The sequence below is a fragment of the Anopheles gambiae genome, chromosome 2, assembly GCF_943734735.2.
Source record: "Anopheles gambiae chromosome 2, idAnoGambNW_F1_1, whole genome shotgun sequence".
Lineage (NCBI taxonomy): Eukaryota > Metazoa > Arthropoda > Insecta > Diptera > Culicidae > Anopheles > Anopheles gambiae.
This window is the reverse complement of record NC_064601.1, coordinates 8,899,238-8,918,813: the sequence shown is the minus strand read 5'-3', so window position 1 is coordinate 8,918,813 and position 19,576 is coordinate 8,899,238. Positions and strand designations below refer to the sequence as shown.

Here is a 19,576-nt window from a genome sequence, read left to right as displayed (position 1 = left end):
TAAACACAGCCGCCCTTTTCGTTACTGTTTCCCGAAATCGGTGAACCGTGCATGCCATGTATTTGGGGTTAGAGAGAGAGAGAGAGAGAGGGGGAAATGTGAACGGTGCAAAGGCAAAGCAACAGCCTCAAAACAGTCTTAAGGAAGCCGATTTCACGGGGCACCACCACCACCATCACCACAAGCGCCATGGAAAGCAAACGGTGCTCGAAATGGTTTACATAGGATTATGTGAGCTTCTTAAACTTCAATTCAATGTTTGCCGGCACTCGGGGTGGCCACTATCAAACACACTCGTGTATCGCTTTCTCTTCTGGCACAACAAACAACCCAATGGAGCAGGGCATAACGAACGCGGGGGAACGGGGATACGGGGCTCGATAGGCGCTCCCGGTTTTGCGCGAAGGCCAAGAAGGATTTGCGCGCAAGATGACACAGAGTGGATTTGCGCTCTCCATATTCCATGAGTGGTTGAGCGATAGAAAGAGAGTGTGTAGTGGAGCGCCATGTAGCAGTTTGAGCAGGCCCGTGCGCGGACGTGTCATGTGCTTTCCGTTCTGACGCTTGGCAAATACACACATAACTTCCAGCGCGTTGACGACACCCTCTCGAACGACGCGCGAGAAGAAGTCCTGTGTGTTGTTTGCCTTCAGACAACACTGCGACCGATCCCATTTTTCCTCCATCGTTTGGGGGCCTGTGTGCGCTTGCACACATTGGCAAGGGAAAAGAAAAGCGCTACTGTGTACGTATGGGCAGAATCGGAGGAAAAGAAAACAACATACCGGATTTGGCCGCCCGCTTTGGGGACGTCCAAAGTGTTGATTGGTAGGGCGAAGAGCACGGTAGAATAGCTTTTCGAGAGCCGAACAACAACAATATTTGCATTTTTTCAGACAAACATTACTGTTAGTTTGCTTCGCCATTTGATGGAAAGGAATTATTTATTTCGCCCATTTCGTCTAGGAACTGGTTAAAGCTCTTACTCATGTAAAAGACGGTATTTTCAGTCTGCATTAACCGTCGATTGTGCTCCAAAGCTTCGGGGGTTCCATTTTCAATATTCCTACGAAGATGTCTTACGACCTAGAATAGAATAAAATGGGCGATGAGTGTCATTTTCATGGAAGTGTAAACCCCAAACTATGCAGTGGAATTTCTATGCTTACCGATAAGAACTCGACAAAGAGCAAAAACCTAGATTTGGAGACGATTCGGTTCAATCAGCAGCAATCGATTCAACCAGTAAAGTATGCAAATCGCCCCATACGCTACTCCCAGCACGGCGATCAGTGGCAGCACGAGCAGCAGCACAACGGTCGCCATTGCATCGTTCCTTGCCGGCGAACCGTCCGCAACGAACGGTTGAACGAAGCGGCCCCAAAGGTACAGCAGGGCCGTTTTCGTGTGGCTCTTCAGGAACGTCAGCATCTGGAGCGTTATCGGCAGCAGCAGCTCGGCAAGGTGCAGCAACATCGACAACAGCTTGCCGACCCATCCGTATCCAGCATCGTTCGTGCTTGTCTTGCTGGGGGTTTGCGGCGCAGTGACTTCCTGCATCTCCGGTGGCTCCGATTCCTGGGGTTTGGTTTCCACTGGCTCTTTGTTCAATGTTTCACCTTCCTGCTGCAAGTCGTTGGGTTTCCCGGCGTCTAAAAAATCCCTTGGCGCCCGCAGGTTTTCATCCTCCTCGCTGGAACCGTACCCGGCAAGGCGCAGGTCGGTCATGCTGCGACCTTTGCCCCGCTCCTGCTGGTAAGCGTCGAGCCATTCGTTCAGCTTCTTCATCGTGGAGGCACGCATCGAGGAGGGCCGGGAGGAGCGGCGAAGGCGCGGCGTATACCAGCCGCCCGCAAACTCCGACAGCGTATCGTCAATGTCACCGTCCGTCTCGATACCGTCGCCGCCGGGATGCGAGAGCGTGTAGATAGGATGGTCCTGGCGGGGTCGGCCACGACCTTGCGTGCGTCTCACCAGCTCCGGGTAGCGGGCCATCGTCGTGCGCTGCTGCATGATGGCGGGCGGTACGCCATCTTCATTCGCGCTATCCCGCTCCTCGGGCGTTCCTCTGGGGCGGTTGTAATGGTGCAGATGCTGCTGCTGCTGCTGCTGTTGCAATCGCTCACACAAAAGCTGATTCCGATAGTGGCGCTCATCGTTCGAATAGGGCAACTTACTCATTGTAGGGAATTTATAAACGTAATTAGCTGACCCAAAAGATAGCTGCTCACCACCAAACTGGGAAACATTGAAGCCGAGCGCTCGTCTGGTGTCTGTGGAAACTAGATTGAGGGAAGTGACAAGTGTCAGCAGTGCCATCCAACCGAGAGTTATGAGCTCCAGTGCTTACTAGATGATGCCATTAAGAAAGTGTATTGAAAAGTGAGGAATGAAATAAGCCATGTGATCTGTGCTTAAATTATCTATCTGCAAAAACAGAGAAAGTTGTTGTGCGAAGGCAATAAAAAAATATGTTGCCCGCAGTTGTTTCCATCGAACCGCTCATTATTTGTCATCAACCGGAATCAAGACATCGTACGGATTCCTCTCCAAACTCCTCCCCGACGGGAGAAGAAGCGTCCCGCAGTGTTTCGTCGAAATCAAATCACCATGTGGGGGATCTTCCCGTCTATTTGCAATTTCATCCAAATCGGTGAAAAGATATGGCAAGTCTCTCTTTCTCGCTTTTCCTTCTCTTTTGCACACACACATACACACTCTCTTTCTCAATGTCTACCGTTTCTGCGAAACCCCATGTGGATAGAACACTTGATCGATGTAAGCGTGTGTGAGAGTGTGTGGATAAAATTTCCGGTTACTTCATCCTTCGGGGTAGACCGGGCTAGTCTGGAAAATTACAGACCCGGGAAAGAAAAACGACATCCCTCCCGGCGATAGCACAAGTGCCTCATCATTCGTACTTTGATGGCAACGGATGGGCACGAGTGCGGCCAGCAAAAGCGACCAGCAGAGAGTGGCATACACACACACACACACACATACAAACGGAAAGAAATGCTATGAACGTCCTTAGGCGCTCGTGCCTGCCAGGCCACGATTCTTCGTACAGATCGTACATATGGCACTAGAAAGGGGGGTGGCAAGGGACTAAGTAAACATTGCCCGTTGCTACATGGAGCTACGCGTTGTTACGGGAGCTTGACGAATGTCGAAGGATGCTGACTATCAGAGAGAATGAGATAGATAATGCCAAAGAGTGAGAGAGAGAGTGAATAGCGAGGTAAGGAACGCTGTCAAAATGATAGCGGCTGTCGCGACTATCGACCGCACGTGGCTTTGGGGGCCGTGAAACGCAGCCCGACGGGGTTGCCCGGGAGACTGATGTGATGTGTTCGCGTACACTACGCCAGCCAGCCCCGTGGCTGATGTTTGTGCAGATCGCGCCTGTTCATGTTCGTTACCATAATGTGGTCGCATGCTAGATTGCACCATCCAGCGGATGATGATGGTCCTGGGCAACCGACAGCACTACGTGGGCACAGCGTCCTGGTGGTTCTGGTGGCGTCAAACTGTCGTCCTCATTATTCCCCCTGGTACGTACTGGCAATAGCAAACGGTAGACATTCGGAGCAAAGTGTGTAGGTCGCACACTGTGAGTTGTGGTACCGAGCACTGGCCAAGGTGGATGGGTGGTGATTGGCGGTTGAGTGTGTGTAAACAGCTAACTGCATCAACAACAATCGTATTGATTGTTTCAACTCCGCAACATCAATTAGATTTGTTCGATACGCACATGTACTGAATATTCAAAGCTATCGCGTAATGCCACTCAAACACTATTGGATTGAGAATCTAGCAAAGTTTTGTCGTTAGCAACTATTTTAAAGCATCTCTTGAGAGTAAAAGTACGGGTTAGCACATGTTTTTGTTAATTAAAAGTAAACTATAAACCTTTCTGTGCTAACACTCATTTCATTTCCTCACACCATTTGGTGAGAATCTTTCAATAAACGGAAATAGATCCCATGGAATGAGTTTACCGAGAACATCGTTTGCTGGAATCGTTCCACCAGGAGTTGCTCTACTACTGCTTGCCTCACGGTTGAACCTTTCATTTATTTAACCGGAGCAATATGAAAAAGCAATCAATTAGTCACGAGGTAGAAGATTAAAACCCGCCCCGGGATCGAAATGTGCCTGGCACTGTCGCTGCTTTCGGAAACCGGTAACTCGTAGCGAAAGGATCAAACGAAATACGGTACGAGAAATCTGTTAAATTCACACTTCAAAGGCTGAGGCTCCATCTGCTATTTTAGCAGAGCGCTGTATTAATTTGACGCCGCTGAACCTTTCCGGCCACCGTTGAAAGGTGTGTGCACCACCGGTTGGTGTAGAGCGACATCTTTACGGTTCACCGGCGATCAGGCGATACTACACCCACTACAACCACTCACGGCTGCACACGGCGAATGTGTATTAATGGAAAATGAAACGAGCTGTCAAACATCTCGTTTCCGGTGGCCGATTACTTAAGCATGCCGGTCGAGCAAATATCTGCACAAACATAACAAAAAGGGTTTGTGATGGCACGATTCGCATCGCTGTTTGAGTATGCGTTTGAAATAATGCGATTGCAATGTTGATCGAAAAGGATGCGCCAAAGCGGATTAAAGAAAAAACAAACTTTGGAGCTGTCAAGAGGTAAAAGCATGTTTTCAGATGGTCTTTATTCACGTTGAAACGTTATTTGGGTTGTTTCACCACAGCAAAAAAGAATTAATAGCATAATTTTACCCTGCGCATTGCATACCTTCAGGCGTTCATTTGGCCAAATTGCATACATTTAGGCAAATTTATGTACAGAGCTTAGTTAGTCGGTCTCGTAGTACAGTCGTCAACTCGTACGACTTAACAACATACCCGTCATGGGTTCAATCCCCAAATAGACCGCGCCGCCATACGTAGGACAGACTATCCTGCTATGGGGGGGGAATCAATTAGTCACTGAAAGCCAAGCCCACAAGTGGGTACAGGCAGGCAGGCCTTGACCGACATTGGTTGTTGAGCCAAAGAAGAAGAAGAAGATGTACAGAGCAGGCATCTTTTGCATTTTTGTCGTCTCGTACTTTATTTCGTGCCTATATTAGTCTCTTCATTGCGCTGCCGCCGTCAAGCACCACCATTTGCATCGGCTTTTCTTCACTAACAACGTGCTATTTCTGTAGCATTTTTTTTTTTTGGGGACAACACAACACAAAAACACCAACGCTAAGAGAATAACAGAGCCAAAGTAGATTTCGTCAATTTTCTTCAATAACCTCAATGTCAAGGGGGCACAAACGAATCCAAAATTCAAACCATTAGCAGATGAGTGCGGCGACGACCGTCTGCTGGCGTCCGCTGTCAAATGTCCACCGTTGCGACAAGCCGTAAACTTGACGATGATGGTGGAAAAAGAATACAGACACCGTTCCAAGCTAATAGACCCCTAATGTACACTCTGTCAACCTCGGAAGGTACGGCAGAGCTGGTTTGGTAGGGTGCTTTTTGGCCAAAAAAAGAAAGTGTATCCTTCCCCTTGCGCCTATACTGTTCTGGCGTCGTTTCACAGCCACACACACAAGCACAACATATCCATTTTACGCGAATGTTGTCACTTTGCTACATTGGAACTGACGTGGGCTCGTTCCATGCCCGAAGTAGACGCCGGGGTCCAAATGTTTTAAGCTCCATTTCCTACCCAAATTGTCGTCCCGTAATTGACGAAGTTCACTTTTTACCAGCATTCTTCAGTGACGGGGGCGACATTTTCCTCCCTAGCTGGTTGTTTTGTGCTTCAGGTGTGTGTGTGTGTTTTTTTTTGCCTTGAATGCATTGTAATGGGTGAAATCGCGACGAATGGGAATGGGAAGCACCTTCCGCGCGTGGTCTGATTGATGAACGTATCTCTTCCGGCTAGCAAAGGCAGACGATCGATCTTCATGAAGGTTCGAGCATTAGGTTCTTTGTCTCGTTGTTGGAGCACTAAAGGCAGGGCATGCACAACAAAGCTGTTACAAACATACAGAGGTCGATCTGGAGCCTAAAGGCTCGTGCTCTTCGTAGCATAAAATGATTATGTTCCGTTATGTAGACAGGTATTAAGCAAGGGGAATTTGGCTCACTATATCCGACAGAGATTTGTGCTGCCAAGCTGCTGCTAAGTACATGGATAATGTGCACACGTACATTGGCTTAAGAATGGATTAGACTTAACTAGCAGGAAATTGTTAATCCTCACTGTGCTTTGTTCTTATCCATACGACAAATGAAGAAGAAATAAATAAGCCATCACAGCTTTGTAGTCAAAGTATTGCAGATTGCATACATTTAGGCGAATTATCTTCAAAACCCCCGAAAAGTATGCAAAACCCACACCATTACTCGATTATTAACCATATTTGTTAGAATTAATTATATTTAACATCCACAGAAGCTTTTCCTGCTCATGTTCGCCCATGTTCTAATGCCAGCACGCTCTAAAGTTTCAACTTATTCATGAAGTATTCAACAGCTTACCGAGCCCCAAATGTAAACGAGCAAAAGATAACTAGCATTAGCGCTTGGAGCAGCAAACGACCAAAAAGAAAAGACCATCCTATACCCCACCGGTTGTAAGCGTAGAAACGAAAAAAAAAAAACCCTTAATAATGCAAACCTCATTTCACAAAGCCACGAAAGTAATGCACATTCGCCTTTAATGGAAACTTGGAATGCTCTTTGCTCGCATCCTGCCCGCTTAACAACAACGAACAGAAAAAAAGCAAGATTCTCCTTCTCGATCTCGGCTAAAAAGCCAACAGTCAGTCGGCAAGCAACCACGAACGCCGCTACGTGCGGGGGAAATCTTTCCCTCGTTACCGTTTTACAAAGTTGGGTAAAATTTAATTGAAATTGAAAGCAAACCCACTTCCTCGATCACTTTCGGGGTGCTTCGGCAACGGTTGCGTGCTGGCTGGGATGGGCTGGGATGGGTTAGGTGCATCTTTATTCATGGTGCGCTTCTTGGATGCGCTCGGTTTCTAAAGTTTGAAACTTCCAAGTCTTCCGCCCAAGTCCCAACCGATTCAGAGCGGAACGTCCAGGGTTAGCCGCACAAGGGTGTGACGTTCGATTTAGCTACCTCCGCTTCACCGTACGCCACATTCTGGTACAGGATCGGTTGAGGGATTACACGCACACAAACACACACACATGGACACACATATTTATAGGAAAATTGCTCCACGATCGATAGAACGCTGCAAACAAAGCAGAAATGAAACGAACCCGTTTTGCTGTCGGGTTTTATTTTAGAGCTTCCCAGTTTGGATTTCCAAGAAATAAGGGGGTTGTAGTGAATTGCCATCTACTTTTTAGCTTGTGGGCTATTTTTCATCCTATCCAAATAGGAACCCAACCCGTTCGGGATTGGTAACATGCGCTCACAGGCAGGCAGGCAGGCAGGCAGACAGGGGGTTTTGTGGGGATTTTCGTCATAACGAATAAATTACCCATCCGTTCGCTTCATTTCTTCTTTTTGAGGCGTTTCGTTCCACTTTTTTTGTGTGTGGCCCTGCAAACGATGTGCATGCGATGTGTGGTATTGGTCAGAAAGATTTATTACCATTTGGTCGTCGGTCAATCAAAAGTGGAATCGTTGCCAGCTTGATACACAATATGATGTAAGCTTGTTTGGGATAGCTTTTTTTAGGATCTGCTTTTTCGAATGACCTTTACTTGCTTTTTTTGGATAAAAATTGCTGCTGATGAAGATTTGTTCACTAAACGATCATGTATAGTACGATCTTACTTAATAGACATTGGCAAAAAGGCAATAAATTGTTATGCTTAGTTCGCTTTTCGTTTTAGTCTCTCCGTTAGATTCCTTAGCGCGTGTCGTCACTCTTCGTCCAAGCGGGACATGCTGCCCTTGACAGAGAAAGTCGTTCCCTTAGATCAAATATTTAAACGAGGGATTGAGAAATTTCTCATCCGTCTCGTCCGGACTGGACACCTCCCTCCCCTCTCCCGACAGAAAGATCCAAAATATCTCGAAAACAATTTAACCAACGCTGAGCGGGCTGAGCGGGACTGCGGGTAGAAGAGCAGGAGCGGGCGAGCTGGCGCTTTTGTAAATTACCCCAGCTTTGACCTTTATCGCCTGTAGGTCACACGCATGGTCGTTTCGATTCCCCAAAGCCATTGACCGACCATGCAGCATGTATGGCTGGGCGGACGTAACTATCCTTCTCATCTACACCATGCCACCACGGCAGCACCGGGATGACACGTGCGGTAGAGGCGGTTGGGGATGGGGAAAACTTTATTTTCACACACAGTCACCTTCTGCACTCTTGCCTTCAGGTACAGGGTAGGCACGCAGACAGGTGTGGGAGGAATATTTCTCTTGTTTATACCTCAATTAACCGACTAATGAAGGTTCCGCTTCCGGTTCGCCGGTCCTTGTCCCGGGCGTCCCACTTGCCACCAGTAAGCTTTTCCAATGAACCACAATTTAGTGTAAGCACGCATAGCACGAGGAAGCGATGACAGTTGGGTTGATAGGGAACAGGGAATTAAGATAGCTCCAACCAACCAAACGGGCCGGACCGCCCACGGATAAACCGCCCTGGAACCTATGCACACAAAAACTCGTATAGTGGCCACCATTGCCTGAGGTGTGTGCTGACGAGAGGAAGAGAGAGAGTGTGTGTGTGTGTGTGTTTGCAGGATAAGCCGGGAAGGATGATAGTAAAGTCAGCTCGTGGAGCAGAAAGGGACGAGTTATTTGAAGCTCGCCGAGATGGAGATGGAGAGTTCCTGGAAATATACGAACGATACGAATACATCTAACACACACGGTACCACACGGTGGGAGTACTGTTGGGCGTGTTGGTAAAAAATTTGCATTCCACTACACGGATCACAAACAGATTTACAAGCTTCCTAGAAATGGGTAAAATATGGAGAAGGTGAAGCAAAAGCACAAGTGCTGAATTATCTCTGGGTCATTTATTCCCTTCAGTTCAGAAATTCCCGGAAAATTTCGTCTGAATCATTGAAACTAAAGCTAGATCTAATATCAGATTTTTTCCTTTCTTTTTTTGGGAATTTACAAACATCCCAAAGCATAAATCGACACATCAAAGCGTGAACGGGAGGATTATGTCATGTGGATTGCATACTTTTGGTCGTGCCTACCCTGAAGATGACAGCTTAAAGCGTTGATTTACGTGTGTGCTACTTCAATACGGTTCCAATCACTATTCGATGCTCGTAATTGAATTCGGTTTCGGTAGCAGGAATTCCTCCCCAAAAAAAGGAACTTCAATCAAACCGGTAAACCTTAAGTGGGCAGGGTAGAAATCGAAATAATCCAAATAGGTTCGTCGGTGAACCGAACGGGGCCGGGCACACACGCTTTCCGATTTCCATCATTTTCCAGGATGTCGCGTCGAAAATGGTGCATAGGTGCGTGACCAATTCTGGGTTCAATGGTCGGGAAAATCTATTTATCGTCCATCATCATCATCATCATTCCACCCGCACTATCAGTGAGGAGGATAATGATTATTATGATGTAATATCCATTTTTGCGGAGTTTTCTTGCTTGGCGTACCACCACCACCACACGTACAGTACCTTTGAATAGCGCTACTAGGAGATGATAACATGAAAAAATACATCACGCCCAACACGCCATGTTCGCGCCATGCTGTTGATGGTTTGTTTCGGCGACGCTTCAACCACCCGCTACGGTGGGCCCCTTCCTTCGAGTGTGGAGTAGAAAGTTGTAATCGATAAAGTTTCAATTTATCGCTCGTGGTCTCTAATCTGTAACGATTAATTGGCCCATGTTTCGTTACCAGTGCTCCAGTGGATGCCATCGAGCCTGCGGCCCCAAAAACGGGGTGGGCCGATGCGGTCGACTACACGCTGACTAGTAGTCTTAGACGGTGGCAGTTTGCTGGATGAAATTAATTAGCACTTTAGCTAATCACTGACAGAGGCTGTGCCGGCAGGGTAAGATTGCTCCAGCTTGTGGTAGGACCATACCGAGGAAGTGTGTGAGGTATCCCGTTGAAGTTATGGCTAATTGGAGGCTAAAACAATGATCCGTGTCGGGCGTACGCTTGCAGCTTATGGCCCGATGTCCCGCCCGAACATAAGGAGAGCTGGACGATGGATGGCAGAATGATGATGTTGAAGGTGCCGGGCAATCGACATGCCCGCACTGGTCACGATTTGTACGTTGAACGGGCCGCTGTCACCGCAAGGCAATGCAGTCCCTGACATGTACGTGATCGATAATTAAAGCATGCTTTGATGTGCTCGTAAAAGAACGAAAGCCTAGCAACGGAAGGATTGGCAACGTTTGTGTCCGGTTGTTGGGCAATGCTGCTATGGCTGCTTCGATTAATGGAGAGCGTTAAAGTTAATAGCGATAATTAATAAAGACGATTAGCTCTAGTTGTATATCTCGCTTAAAGCATCCCAAACACACACCTATACAAGCATGTCAGCGTGTGCATTGTAAGAACCAACTAACTAGTGCCTGTCATCCAACTTCACTTGCAGGACCCTTCAAAATGTCGGTGAACCCCTCGGAGGAGCACGTCCAATTTCCGGCGGTCGGACGGCCGAAAAGAAGGCGCGGCTATCCCGTTCCCTCACCTTACCCCTGTTCAACTTCCCCGGTGCAGGTGCATTCAGCAAGGTGCAGCCACCGGACAACCCGATCTGCTTCAAGGCATCGTCCAGTAAGTACATCCCTGGGTGCACCTGGGTCGGAACACTAGCAATCTTGCCCATCGCGACAGTGTTTGATAGTTTGTTTGTTTTTCGCTTTTTTTCTCTCCCCTTTCTAGACAATTTCCTGTACGAGTCGAAGCTTGCGACCAGCACAACCCCGATAAGCAGTAGCCCGAAGATCCTGTTGACGGCCGACGACAATACGTTCGACTATCGGCGCAAGTCGTCCGGCGGTAGCAGTATCTTCGCGGCTGGAAGCTCCGTAGTCGGACCGGCCGAACCGCACATCTACGAGTTCGACGAGAAGCGCTCGAGCGGAGATGGTTCGGTTGTTATCAGGTACGCCTTCCCCGATGTTGCCGATAAAGGTGACCCCCGTCAAAAGCAGGACAACCGAAGACAACCGGAAATGAGCTACAAAATAGATGTAGATACAATCACCCAAACTCTTGCGCTCCTAACAAGATGTGTTCATAATGCACATATGCTTCACCTCACTTGAGCTTTGCTGCTTATGTCGAGTGGATTGCATAGTGCCAGGCGTAATGAGTGGATAAGCAGAGTACCTTTTTTGTGTTGCATTCATTATCTTCCCCTCGCTCATTGTTGCCATTTAAATTCTGTTCCGTTACAGTATCACCTCCCCCGGGATGTACCCAGCCATACCGACGTCAAAATCGTTCGGCATATCGTCGTTCAACTTTGTCAATTTTAACAATGCCGCCAACAGTGGCGGTAGCACCACGCCCCTGTTTGGCAACAGCCTGGCCAGTACGCTGGCCGCCGGTGGCTGCGGTCCGGGGCAGGGCGGCAAGCGGGGCAGCGATGTTTCCGTTACCGGCAGCGGGGGCAGCGGAAGCGGTGGGTCGGCCCAGATGATTAGCAATAGCACGAACAGTGCCATCTATCGGCTCGCCCGGATCATCAACCAGACAACGAAAACCAGCACTAACTGCCTGCAGCACACGGTCAACGATGATAGCGCGCGTCGTCTGTCGTGGGAACGGTAAGCCAGCACAAACGGGGAGAGTTCGGACAGCCTTAACGTCGTTTACTTGCCTTGCCTATTCTGTTTTGCACAGGCGGGACAAAACCAACAAGCCAATACCGCGGTCGTCCAGTATCGATTCGATGGTGGACGCCGTCTGGAGCGAATTCCCACCGAGCGTACCGGGCAGTGCGCGGAACTCCGTCTCCACCCAGATACCCTCCAACCTGAACATCTTCCTCGGGTCGAACCGGCGGGAAAGCATGCTCAGCCCATCGTCCAACCGGCGGTCGAAGCAGCAGCGTGGCATTTCCGGTACGTACCCAGCGTTCCAGAGTCCAATGTATATGGGGGAAGGAATATATTCATTCAGCGGGCCGATAGTCCGCTCGTTCCGAGGCCGAGGCATGCAATCGATCCAGTTGCTGAGCGGTTGACGGGAACGTACATAAAACCCCACAAAAACCGTGCCCGCTTCCCGGGACCCAGCTCCGGATCAGCTTGTTGAAAACATCGAATTTCGCTTTGCGACTGATGCGGGTGATGCCGCCCTGCCTGCACAGGTCCGTTCGTGACCGGGGAAGAAATATTTTAAACGTGCCGATTGAACGGCTCATCCGTTATTAGATTTTGTGTTTCTAGGGGTGTTGCGTCCACAACAACACGGCCGCATGGGGTGACACGTTTTGTGTGGTCCGGCGATGCGGCGATGTGTCCCGCCGTGAACGAAATGCAATCAATCGTAACCGAGGCTTAAATTCGACCACCCAACATTGATTGGCGGTTTGTACGTGACCGTGAGCGACAAATGGAACCCTATCGCCCTTTTTGGTGACCACCAGTGATAGGTTTCCCCACCAATAAAGTGGTCGGTTTGCATCGTGCCCGCTTACCGCATGCACCCGCCTGCAACCCCCGCCACTCATTAAGAGTGTTGTGTCTAATTTATCCGATGGATGTGTTTGCAAAGCGATTTTAATTGGTCATCACATGGCTAGGCCCCATTTGCGATTAGCAGGAGCACCATCAGCCATGGTTCGGAGAGTACAAAGCGTTTTGCACTAACGATGGACACATTTGAACAGCAAATGAAATTGTACACTACTCCAGGAGAGCACTACCGTCCTGCCCTGGATGACAGTGGAGGATTGGATTTGCATATTGCACTATTGAGGAATGCTGAAGAAGCTATTCCCCCAGTCGGGTACGTGCTTCATGCTGAAAAGGTCGACCGAAGCCGAGGTAGGAGAACCAACTTGAGCGTCCAGGGATGTTCGTGATGGTTTAGAAACAGCACTCATTAATCGCATCATTACGCCCGAGTGCCATGAGACTTCTCGTACTGTGAAATGGATTGTTTGGCTCGGTGGGAGTCCTGTTTGATCTAAACGAAAGTGCTGTAACAATCGAGGTGCTGCTACAGCAAGACAGGGATGAGGTTTAATTACTTTGATGGAGCTATTAGCTAAGCCCGCGGGGTGGGTTGGGGTGAAGCTGACGATGGTAAAATGGAATGGATAGGTTTCTTTAGTGTGTTACGGGGGTGTACCGGTGGTTGTTAGAATTTGTGTCAGTTTACTGTTGAAGATGTATAATCAATTGCTGTGGTCTGGAATTTGGTCTCAGTGCTAGCAAAGGTATTTCTTCCCATATTTTGATTCTCAAACATATAGAATGAGCTCATTGATTGACATAGAAAAATCTAGACTTTGTTGAGACGTGAGTTTTCAATGTATTCTTAAATAATAGCAACCATAATTAAGAAATAATTAATTGAATTTCAAATTCAAACCTTTCAAACGGTTATTTGAACGATCGTAAGCTCTTGAGACACCCTGTACGAATTTGACAGTTCGCCTTTTCGTTTATACCGTTCGCTCGTACTTTAGCTTTAGTTTGCTTGCGGTGCTGGTACAAATTTTCACAGATCTGACCGTTTACATTAGCAGGTTGAGTAGCGGCAAAGCACGAAAGCGATTGTACAGGTGTCTATACACGATCATGGCTAAAATGAATGCCTTAAAAACTAAGCAATTTATTATGAGTTGAGGGTGAAAAAACACCCTCATGAGATTTATTCAATGAACCAAAAGACACCCAAATTATAAAATAAAAAGAAAATATTATAAAAGCACAATAGAAACGCATGCGCCGTCGTGTACGCTCACCTTAAGCTCAACTGGTTTTTTTTTTGGCTTGGAAGGTGATCGTTTGTTTTCATGCCTGAAGAGGTAGCTGCAGACGCGCAATGCTCAAACCCGACCGTACCGCAGCGAGGTAAGCGCCAGTCGCCAGTCTCACCTCTTGTAACTTCTGTGTAATCACGACGGCGACGGTATTTGTGTGCTTCTCGCCAGCAGTGTGATCGTGAACGTGTAATTGTGTGCTATTCTGCTGTTTGGGCAACGTTTTGCGCGCGGATCGGTTACGAGCAAAAGCTTCCAGCTTCTGCAAAGCTCTGCTAACCATCCCCCAGAGGAAAAAGGGCAAAACAACTCAGCAACTCCGATGCTGCCCCTAGCAACCACAGAGGTAGCAACGAAATCATGCAACCTGTGCGAGGGTGACAACCTGTGAAACCATTCTTTCGGGGGTTGTTTTTTGCGATCGAGAACAGCTTTACAGCCAGTGTGTGCGTGTGTTTTTGATGTGTGTTTCTCCTTTTTCGTGTTCACCGCCGTATAAATCTTCAAAGTGAAAGTTGCCCGTGAATCCAGCGTCCCCGTGTGTGGTGGGGTTTCTCGCTTGTGTGGGCTCTTTGTGTGTGCTTGGGGCGCCCCAGTACGCGTGTTGCTTACACGTGAGTGTGTGTGTGTGTTTGTGTGTACCGAAAGGGTGATCTTGCTCCCCTCCAAATGCCCTTTCGGTCGGATCTTCTCGCAAGGATCGATCGGGCAAGAGCGTGTGTTCGCGTGTGTCTTTGAGGATCGCAAAAGTGGGCCAAATCACGACCGATCTCCATCTTTTTGCCAGCACAATGCGCCGTTTAAATTCCTGTGAAGAAAACAACAATTGTGCAAATTATTACAAATTGCATTAAAAGCGAGCCCCCTCGCGGCCTGCAAGTGTAGAGGAAAGGTGCAGCGATTTATTTGCAAGTGTCGTCACGTTTGGCTGGCTTTTTGGCCCTGGTGCATCGTTGCAAGGTGTTTCCGCACATTAATCGTGCTTCCCCGTGCATAACTAACCTGCAAAACCCGCGAGGAGGGCAATATTGCACGGGTTTGTGCACTCGAAAATGCGCTTGCGGTTTTTCGTGCTTAGGTGAATGCAAATTTTTCCCGTTTTCGTTCCAACGGAACAGGTGTTTGACGTGCCAAGGTGACGTGATCAAATTGAGAGAACCGTTGGAATTGGGGGGGTTGATCGATTTTTGCGTGCATCGTGAAATATGGTTCAATGAACGGCGTTAGATCCGCCGCTAAAGCAAAGTGTGTGCGTGAAAATAAAGGCGAATAACCGCACCTGGAACCTGGTTGAACAAGCCACACATCGAGTGCCGAGCTGAACGGAAGCTGATTGAAGCGGATTTTTTTACAAAGAAACTGGCAAAACATATTTAAAACCAGCTGCCGGTCCGAACAAAAAACACGCTGAAACTGCAATAAACTGCTTTTGTTGGAAGGTAATTATTATTTTATTTTCTTTTTTTATTATTTTTTTTTCACTCCAATACCCTTCCCGTTATGGGTTTACAGAAACTCATTTGGCTGTACAATGTATGCTAATTATTGCTGGCTAAGTTAGGTTCATTTAATGCTGTTGAGGGATTTTATTTATATTTTATCGTTCTTTGTTTGTCAGACTTTAAAAAAAAAGTGTTGTAGGGTAAATTTATCCTAGCACCTATGCAACTGTTCCCGCTCTGCTCACTGCTTTCCAAATTAGCATTACTAAGCCCGTTTCGATTGATTACCCGAATTAGTCTAGTCACTTGCAAATTGGATAATCATTCACCGTTGAGTGACTCTCTCACGGCCATTTCACGACCGATCGGGCCGATAATAATCCAGGCAGTCAACGACAATCATAACAAATGTCCGTGTCCAGCCTGTCAGTCAACGCGCGCTGCATGCAGCTACATCAAATTGGCAACAAAAGCCAGAGGAGCCTGGTCGGACAGGAAGTGTGTGTGTGGTGTATTGGCAGAGCGTATTGAACAAACACAATATGCGAGCTAATGCAGAGGCAGAGGGCTGCAACCGATAATAACTATTATCACCAGCTTTTGCCCCGCTCCAATAACATGCGATTTGATGTCCCTTTGGTAGTAGTAGTGGACGATGCGGAACAGGCTTTGTTATCGGTTTCATTCTTGGATGAAAATTAATCGTTTAATTGAAGGACTTGGCGCGCGAAAGCAGAGATGGTTGACAGTTTTCCACGAATGCATTAACAAACCATTCTGCCGGGGAATGGAGCTATATCTAGCCCAAGGTTCCATCTTCGTGTACATCTTCCGTCCAAATCACCCACCCAAAAACGCGTCCCGTCAGAATGGACAGGAAGGGGTTCGAGAAAATTGTGCTAATCATTTCCTCCCTTTCGCGTCTAGACCAGCCAGGCAAAGGGGTACCCGGGCGGGGTACAAGGCGCACATCCCTTCCGGTTGCTCAGTTCGAGCTTCGAGCCTTATATACGCAAAAGGTTTCCTATTTCCAACTTGGCCTTCAGCTTTCGGTACACCAAGTGGCCGTACGTACCGCTTTTGATCACTTTGTGCTATGACCTTTTTATGCCCGTTTGTGCAACCCTTTTTAAGGTGTGTATGTGTGTTTTTTTCTTTTCTCTTTTTTTTTTGGGGTTTGTTCTCAACTTCCGGTGTTCTCAACGCACACACGGATCGTAAAACCTTCCGCAACACCTTCCAAATCACGGCCAGAGCGGAAGAGCGCAAGGAACGGTGTATTCTTTTTTGTTACGCAAATCGTCACTTCCTTCTTGTTAGCACCATCAAAGGAAAAATAAAGAGAAACAAGAGAGAGAAAAAAGGGAAAGAAAAGGAAGTGTGTGTAATACCGCACGGAGATGGTCCGACGCTGCTGCTGCTGCGTATATTACGACATTGGCGGGGCGCACACGTTGTGACAGCAGCCCTCACGCGATCGGACGCTGCCGTAGCGCCAGCGCGTACACGTGGAGTACGCATTTATCGGCGCGACGCGCAAGAACAACGCGCCCCGGTCGTTTCGTCATGATTTTCGCCGAACCCGGGACCGGGTTAAGGTAGAAGGGACACCAGGCAGAAAAGGTTGTGAATAATCAACGGTAAGGTAATTCGCATTTGAATAAGCGCACCCATGGTTGCGCAGTACAGGAAGTGCGTTGGAACACTACAAAAGCAAAGGTTTGCGCGTGGTATTTGGGCACTTAACTGACACTGCACACTGACGAAAATAGTGAGATAATTGAATTAATATAATTTCATTTCACACTTAAAAGGTTCATTGTTTTGTGTTACATAAATCATTTTTCCAGCAATTGCCGCTTGTTTTACCGCCACCCACCGGTTTCCACAGTGCCCGGACGTTTGCTTCTCTATCCACCATCATCATGATTCGATGGTCAGTTTCGCCAGCTGCTGGCATTGTGTTTGAGTCTGTGCAGCACTGCTGCGAGCATATTAGCGTCGACGAATGGTCGGTCGAAAGGCGCATGCAAACGCACAGCACGTGCTGTACGCCTCGCCCCCCCTTAGTAATGCCCTCACAGCGCTCACACGAGCATCGGTGTCGGTATCGGTATCGGACTCAGTTTCCGTCTCTCCATCATGCGGAAGTCGATGCTTTGGCTAACGTGTAGTCGTAGACGTGCGATAAGCGCATAAAATTACCTACAGCTTCCGCCCCCTTTCGCGCCAACACAGGGCCATGGTCTGGCGCGGTCTGGCCTGGCCGGTGGTGACGCGACGCGCAAGTCGCAAGCGTCGAGCATTATGGGATTTGATCTGCTGTTCCCTTTTAGCTCACACCTCCCAGTCCCAGTGATGGTGTCATATTTCGTGATAGAGGAAGGAGGTTCCCCTTTCCTTTCGGTGTGCCTCTATCTCTACCCCGAAAACTCATAACACTCACGCCGCGTAAGCTAATGGAAACGCTAATGTTGGTTAGGTGAGGAAGGCAAAATTTACGAATTATCCAGATATGCTGGTGCTGCTGCTGCTGCTGCCGCCGTATGATGAAACCTACAGAGAGCGTATGTACGTGGAATAGAATAACACTATAGGAAAATAGCTCCAAGTAATGAAGCCACTCATTAACTTCACATTAGAGTGGGTTGAATTTAAATCGTTTTTATCCAAAATGCATGAGAAAACATATCCTCGGGTGTTGATTTAAAGCTCACTGATACGATTTGCCGGAGGAACGTGCGTGGTTGTGTTGGTTTATTGTCGTTCTTTTTATTTGAGTTTTAACCTATCCAAAGTAGAACTACGAAATAGAGCCTGTGGCTAAGAGGCTCGATACATGGCGATACGATGGTTAATGATAGGTTCAAATCTCGTCTGGACCGATGCCCGTTCGCAATCATAATGCGTGGTACATGAGCAGGTATTACGAAAAGAAATTGATATTATGTGATTGGATTAGGCGCTCCATTAGGTTATCCATAACCTCTCAACAAAAATGTTATCCACTTTTTTTGTAGCAACGCCATTGCAAGCTTTCCGTAAATATCCACTCTGCGTAATAATAATGATACCGAACATTATTTCCCGCTAATTATTGTTGTTATCTAAGCTGTTTCGAAAATAATGCCCACCCACAGCCATCCATCCATCCAGCTCTGATGTTTTTGTGTTGCGCTGCTGTAACGACACATCGAAAAAGGCAAAAAGGCTACTCCAACATGCAAAATACACGCACACAAGCAGCAACGCAATACCATAACTTGCGATCATAATTAACATCGTGTTTCTTCCTACCATTTCGGACAGGCAAACGGCTCTCCCCGTGGCCGTGCCAAGATGCTGCGAAGAATAATTGGATTCAAGTGTGCAGGAGCAGCTCGTCCGTCCCACTCACGCAACACACGCCGGTCGAGGTTCTTACTCGCGCGACTGCTTGCTGGCCAATTGCCAATTGAAACAATTTAGCTACACTCTAGCCCGCTTTCTTCCCTTTAATGGCATGCGGAAGGTGGAAGAAGATGGTGGTGGTGATGGTGGTAGCTGTCTTTTGGTACCAGCCACCAGCGTGTTGCTGAAGATCATCGGGTTCACGCTGTGGATTCCATAACGCAATTATAAAATTTACTGCTTCCGGCACTGGTTCCGGCAAAACTCTGGTCCCCGGTCGTGGCGTCCAGTGCGAGCGAAGGATCTAGTAGCCGGAGATGCGGGCCCCTGGGTGAGAGAGGAGTTGCTTCCATGTCCGCTTTCCTTTTCTTTGGTTTCTAAATTAGATTGAATTAAGAATGATGAGCGAGGACGCCTGAACCGGACACACGACGGGCGAGAACCACCATACAGACAATAAACGAGTGTGTGTGTGCGCTTGTGTTCGCGCGCCCGTTCGGAGACGTTAGCGAGACCTTCGGCCTGCACTTTCGAGACCAGTTCCACTTGCCAGAGGTATCCTTTTATTTGCCTCCGAGGATGAGACGCTTCAATAGAAGGGAGTTGTAGGGAAGGTTCTCGATTTGCTTTACTACGTTGTCTGTGTTTGGTCCTAGCCTCCAGTGCGTCATCAGTACAGAGATCGATTGTAATCAGAGTTTGTGGCGGGGTAGTGAGAGTAAAAAGAAATTACTAAAGAGAGAGAGAGAGAGAGAGAGAGAGGTTAGAAAAAATGAAAAAATTGATGGAACCAGATAACGAGAATATTTGTTACTTTTCACAGAAATTCACAGACT

The 19,576-nt window shown here is 47.8% G+C and overlaps 2 protein-coding genes across 6 annotated transcripts in view; one reads left to right on the top strand and one right to left on the bottom strand.

The window, feature by feature from the left end:
* LOC1281447 (ankyrin-repeat and fibronectin type III domain-containing 1) overlaps nucleotides 1-19,576 on the top strand; it is a 108,138-nt gene that overhangs the window by 25,319 nt on the left and 63,243 nt on the right. For all 5 annotated transcript variants that reach the window (XM_061647909.1, XM_061647913.1, XM_061647910.1 and 2 more), the window contains exons 3-6: nucleotides 10,561-10,742; nucleotides 10,851-11,073; nucleotides 11,369-11,740; nucleotides 11,817-12,037. In XM_061647909.1, coding sequence (XP_061503893.1) covers nucleotides 10,561-10,742; nucleotides 10,851-11,073; nucleotides 11,369-11,740; nucleotides 11,817-12,037 — 998 coding nt within the window. The remainder of the gene's footprint in view (nucleotides 1-10,560; nucleotides 10,743-10,850; nucleotides 11,074-11,368; nucleotides 11,741-11,816; nucleotides 12,038-19,576) is intronic.
* On the bottom strand, nucleotides 910-2,328 carry LOC4577320 (uncharacterized). The gene is made up of 2 exons (XM_061647101.1): nucleotides 1,170-2,328; nucleotides 910-1,086 (listed from the first exon to the last, which is right to left on the bottom strand). Exon 1 carries the CDS (start codon nucleotides 2,317-2,319, stop codon nucleotides 1,198-1,200), a length of 1,122 nt encoding a protein of 373 aa, XP_061503085.1. The 5' UTR covers nucleotides 2,320-2,328; the 3' UTR covers nucleotides 910-1,086; nucleotides 1,170-1,197.

What these genes read in the sequence shown, in the direction of transcription:
- LOC4577320 (XM_061647101.1), bottom strand. Translation starts at nt 2,319, where the DNA reads ATGGCACTGCTGACACTTGTCACTTCCCTCAATCTAGTTTCCACAGAC.